This window comes from Lipotes vexillifer, unplaced genomic scaffold (assembly GCF_000442215.2).
Source record: "Lipotes vexillifer unplaced genomic scaffold, Lipotes_vexillifer_v1.1 scaffold43, whole genome shotgun sequence".
NCBI classification, from domain to species: domain Eukaryota; kingdom Metazoa; phylum Chordata; class Mammalia; order Artiodactyla; family Lipotidae; genus Lipotes; species Lipotes vexillifer.
In genome coordinates, this window is record NW_006770037.1 from 2023072 (window position 1) to 2028528 (window position 5457).

General features: G+C 56.5%; 1 protein-coding gene across 3 annotated transcripts in view; it reads right to left on the bottom strand.

Annotated features, from left to right (window-relative positions):
- Nucleotides 1–25: 25 nt before the first annotated feature.
- Nucleotides 26–5457, bottom strand: part of BMP4 (bone morphogenetic protein 4) — a 6986-nt gene continuing 1554 nt past the window's right edge. For 2 of the 3 annotated variants that reach the window (XM_007445968.1, XM_007445967.1), the window contains exons 2-4: nucleotides 3420–3544; nucleotides 1979–2355; nucleotides 26–996 (exon numbers count right to left, since the gene is read on the bottom strand). In XM_007445968.1, coding sequence (XP_007446030.1) covers nucleotides 140–996; nucleotides 1979–2348 — 1227 coding nt within the window. In that variant the 5' untranslated portion in view covers nucleotides 2349–2355; nucleotides 3420–3544 and the 3' untranslated portion in view covers nucleotides 26–139. Of the gene's footprint in view, nucleotides 997–1978; nucleotides 2356–3419; nucleotides 3545–5457 lie in introns of those variants that run through there. The other variant, XM_007445966.1, reaches the window with a different exon arrangement.

Genomic DNA, 5457 nt, shown 5'->3' on the forward strand with positions numbered 1-5457 from the left:
TTTTTTTTTTTTTTTTTTTTTTAAAGATAAAAGTCCAGCTATAAGGAAGCAGTCTGTGTAGTGTGTGGGTGAGTAGTGGATGGAACGTGTGTGTGTGTGAGTGTGTGTGTGTGTGTGTGTCCCCAAGGAAGGCCTGATCTCAGCGGCACCCACATCCCTCTACTACCATTTCCTGATAATTTTTCAGTACCACCTTGTCATACTCATCCAAGTACAGCATGGAGATGGCGCTCAGTTCGGTGGGAACACAACAGGCTTTGGGGATACTGGAATTGACCGAGTTGACCAGGGTCTGCACAATGGCATGGTTGGTTGAGTTGAGGTGGTCGGCCAGTGGAAAGGGGCAGTCTCCATGGCAGTAGAAGGCCTGGTAGCCTGGTGGAGCCACAATCCAGTCATTCCAGCCCACATCGCTGAAGTCCACATAGAGCGAGTGGCGCCGGCAGTTCTTATTCTTCTTCCGGGCCCTCTGTGGGTGATGCTTGGGGCTACGCTTGGCCCTCCGGCGTCGGGTCAAGGCATGTCCCCGGCCGTCATGGCCAAAAGTGACCAGCAGAGGCCGGAGCTGGGCCCAATCCCCACTCCCTTGAGGTAACGATCGGCTAATCCTGACATGCTGGCCCTGGCGGGTCCGTGTCTGATGGAGGTGGGTCACCTCAATGGCCAGCCCATAATTGGGCTGCTTCTCCTGGGTCCAGCGAAGGACTGCAGGGCTCACATCAAAAGTTTCCCACCGTGTCACATTGTGGTGGACCAGTCTCGTGTCCAGTAGTCGTGTGATGAGGTGCCCGGGCACCACTTCTGCCGGGGGCTTCATAACCTCATAAATGTTTATACGATGAAAGCCCTGCTCCCAGTCAGGGCCCTGGTCCACCTGCTCCCGGAAGAGTCGAAGCTCTGCGGATGAGATCACCTCGTTCTCTGGGATGCTGCTGAGGTTAAAGAGGAAACGAAAAGCAGAGTTTTCGCTGGTCCCTGGGATGTTCTCCAGATGTTCTAGGCACAGTCAGGGAGGAAAAGAAAAAGGGAAAGAAAAAAAAAAAAAGCACATGAGCTATTCAGAGGCTGAAAAATCAAGAAACAGCTAAGAGTTGGGTGATGAGTGATGAACTCTGCTTATATAGTGGAAGCCTATTTGGAGGAAACAAGCATACCGTTTAATCTGAAGGAGCAGATAAATGGCGCAGCTAGCAAACCGGCGAAGCCTAGCTAGCATTCAGCAAGCACCAAAGACAGAATCTCCCAATCTCCTTTATACGTCTAATAATTTCCATGTGTTAACTCCTTACTCCACCACCATCAGACTTCCCTTTTAAAGCCCTCTTGGCTTTGTGTACACAGTTTGCTTTACAAGTGGTTGTAAAGAAAAAGAGGGGCCAACAGAGCAGAGGCAGGAGGGAACATGCACACAACCACCTTCTGCCTCTTCCACTTTCGAGTATGTTACCAAACATTTCCCCAGCGATCTTGGAAGCACAGAGCATGCCTTGTTGATCATGTTACAGAGAGGAAAATAAATTCCAACACAGTAATGATGCTGGTGGATTAATAACTCAGATTTACTTTGGAAAAGAAACATCCGCTAGGAAACATTCAGATCGGATTACAAGGCCCCTATTGAATAAACCTGACAAACACACAGCTGTAATATTAAATTCAGTAGGTGCTTTGAAAAACAGAAAAAAAAAAAAAAGTCAGAAACCCTGGCATAAAAGACTTTGATATAGCAAAAACACACGGCCAGGGCTAGCCCACATCTGACTGGTGTCATTCCCCTTCTCCCCAACCCCTCCCTTCTGTCTCCAAAAAATAAATTCAGCCACAACTCTGAAAACTCCAGAAAGTAAGCAGCTCTGTCCCCCAGTCTCCTGGATTTGGGGCTCTGAGGTAACCGGAACCTCTCTCCCCCAGAGCTTCCACCGTCCCACCAGGCAGCCCTACTGGGCCCCCCCAGCCCAGACTCGGGGCAGGGACTGACCTTCGTGGTGGAAGCTCCTCACGGTGTTGGCGCGACTGGCTGGGCGCTCGGGATACTCCAGACCGATGCTGTGGATCTGCTCCCCCTCCTCCTCCCCAGACTGAAGCCGGTAAAGATCCCGCATGTAATCCGGGACGACCGCGCTCTTGCTAGGCTGCGGGCGGCGGCGCAGCCCGAACATCTGCAGAAGTGTGGCCTCGAAGTCCCGAAGGAGCTCATGACTCTGCCCTGAGCGGCGTCCTCCCGCGTGGCCCTGAATCTCGGCGACTTTTTTCTTCCCCGTCTCAGGTATCAAACTAGCATGGCTCGCGCCTCCTAGCAGGACTTGGCATAATAAAACGACCATCAGCATTCGGTTACCAGGAATCATGGTGTCTCTGGGGAGGGGGAGGAGGTGGAAGGTTAAAGAATAAATAAACACCGATAACTAGAGAGAAAGAGAGACGTCTCTGCATACGCACATAGGGCTAGAGCTAGAGGGTCAAGATGTAAAACAGGTCAGAAAGATCAAGTTTGTGTCTTCGCCCTCACACACACCCCTCACCACCAGCTGCAGCCATGCACGGCCTGAAAGTAGGAATTGCCCTGTAATTACTTGGTCTAACTTGTTTACAGTCAAATAACCCCAAATCAGATAGCCTCCATCCTGTTAATCTTTTTTTGTCCCAACTGCTATCTGAGCCATGATCTCAGCTTGGCTTCTTCAAGGATAAACAGTTAACATTGAGAAGGTAAAGAAGGGTGGGGGAGGGAGAATTAAAATGCCATCGCTCTCCTCTCCACTTCAGACCTTCAGCCTCTCTCCCCCTCTCCCTCCACCCCCCTTCTTCCTCCGCCCTCCGAGCCAGAGCCCGACTTCCACCACTTCCAGCTGGTTCGGAGCAGGAGGGAGGGAAAGCAGAGAAGCAGGAGCAGGGTGAAGACACGGGGGGGGGGCAGGGTCTGGGAGCGGACCGAATGGCTGGAGGGTTTATTTTACTGTGGCTGATGAGTTTGAAATGCCCAGCAAGAAGCATCTGATCGCGCCCTCTCGCTCACTCCCGGGGAAGGGTGTGTGGGAGGGGATGAGTCGAAGAGCGACCTCTGTGAGTTTTGACAAGCAGCTAGGAACGCGCCACAGGGGCACTGGGTGCTCTCCAGTTATGTGGGGAGGGGGGCCTTTAGCCCCCCTCCCCCGGCTGAGGACCTTCCATCTGTTTAGCCCCCTCTCACTTCCCTTTCTTGCAACGCACGGATCAGAGAGAGCGAGTGGGAGCAAGGAGCACTTTAAATAGAACCGGTGGGCTCGGAGCGCAGTGGCTGCCCGGCCTAGAAGAAAGCGACAGCGCTGCCAGAAAGCAGAGTGTGGAAGGAAGGTCCGACGGGAGGGACACAAGGCGAGCACGGGTGGGGAGGGCAGAGTGAATTCCCGGGAGGAGGGAAGGAAGAGGTGTCTACTCACTGACAGAAAACAAGGCATATAATAACAGTCCATGATTCTTGACAGCCAATCTTGAACAAACTTGCTGGAAATGCTCAGAGGAGCTGCGGCAGTGCGTTGCTCTGGATGGCACTACGGAATGGCTCCTAAAATGAATATTTGAATATAATGAGACTCTGGCGCAGACAGACTCTGTTTTTCTTCCAGCCCCTAGGCGTCACGTGAGCGCAGAGGCCCCGCCCCAGGCACGGAGGAGCCCGCCCTCCCCGAGGCGGGCTGTAAAAGGGCCCGCGCGCCCGCCCCCGTCCCTCCACCCCCCAATCCCCGCCCGCCTGCGGCCCCGCCCCCTCCTGGAGAGGCCAGCCTCCGCTCCAGCAGCCCCAAACCTCAAGCGGTCCGGGAGGAGCTCCGGGTGGCGCTCTGCGGACCCTCGGCCGGTCCCCGGGTGCACCGCGCGGAGGACGTGGTCCTCGCTTCTACCTGTAGCCTTCGGTGCGTCGGGCTGGGCCCTCGCGCCAGCGGCCTGAAGCCGAGGATCTGGGGGGCACCGTAAGGGCTGCGCCTTTCAGCCCGAACCCAGCTCAAGTGGGGCCGGGACTGGGGGCAGCGGAGTCTCAGCCGCTGAAAGCCACCACCGAGAGGCATTTAAAAAGGAAAGTGCTGAGGGACACACAGACACACGCGCCGCGCGCACCCCACTTCCTCCCCAGGGTCTCCGAGAGGCCAAATATTGCTCCCAGTGACAGCTAGTCACACCCTGGCGAACGCTTGCGAATGTTCAGAAGAAGTGGGCAGCCACTTTAGCTCCCAGCCGAAAGCGGCGAACCCTGTCACGCGGGGCCGGGGCGGGAGACGTTTAGGCGGTAATCGGTGTGGGAAAGTGGTGAGGGAGCCGCCGCTAGGCTCTTTCCTCCGGTTCCTTTACGGAGAGAAACTCCGCACCTCGGCGATCCCTCGCCAAGCAAAGCAAATCTCCGAAGAAAGTGGTCGGTGGGCCATTCAAGGCAGAGGGGCGGACGCCGAAGCGCAAAGCTCAGGGCAGACGCGAAAAGAAGCGTCTCCTCAGAAAGGGCACATCGCATTTTTCAGGTCTCAGTGTCGCGGAGGTTTTACAACTCCCGACCCGGCGCAGAAAGGAAACCCCACCGCATTCCCAGGAGTCGAGAAAACCGTGAACCGCTTTCGGCCTGCGCTCGACCTCTGCGTCTGCGTCTCTCTCTTACTCTCTCTCTCTTCCCAGCTTGTCTTTTTTAAACTACTCCTCCTCCCCCGCCACTTCCTCCCCCACCCCCTTCCTCCTTTGCACCAGCTGCAGAGTCGCAGCAAATATTTCTTCAAGAATTTTACCAGCCCACAGCTCAAGGAACTACTGGGATGTCCTAACCGAAGATGCTGCACGCGTGGGTCGCTCCAAAAACCTGACCCACGCAACTCTGAGTCAGCCCGGCCTGATCCGGGGTCCCGAGTCCCACGACTCCCGCTGCAAAGCGCACGGCACCCGGCCGCCCTTTCCTGAGGCTGTTCCCAGTTCCTGCCTTGGGTCGCTTCAGAGCTCGAGGGCTCAGGCTGCCGACCTCACTCTCCCCCACAAACTTGGCTTTCTTCTTGGGGGCACTCTCGGGAAGGCTTGGAGAAAGAGGAGTAAAGGACTCCTCTTTTAAAGCGCTTAACCCTCCCTCCGGCCGCGGCTGCCCGGCGCCGCCCGACACCGCGCTAGCCGGGGTGTGGAGGCCGCGGGCGCCCCTGCGCGACGGTCCACGCCCGGCGAGAGCCGCGCCGCTTTTCGAGCGGCTTTAGGTTTTCCCGCTCCCGCGCCACCGCTGGCGCTGACTGCGAAAGGGTTGGGAAGAGCAAAGAGTTTTATTGAGACGCCCAGAACCTTCAAGATGCCCCGTGGGAGGAGCTCCAGAAATGGGAAAAGCACACGGAGAAGGGCCGGTCCCCGCGGGCGACGGGACAGCGGAAGGCGCGGGCGCCCGCAGTCCGCCGACAGTCCTCTGGCCCTAGGACTCTCCCAGGGTGCGGCGGGAGCGCGCGCTGCGCTAAAACCCAGAGGCCG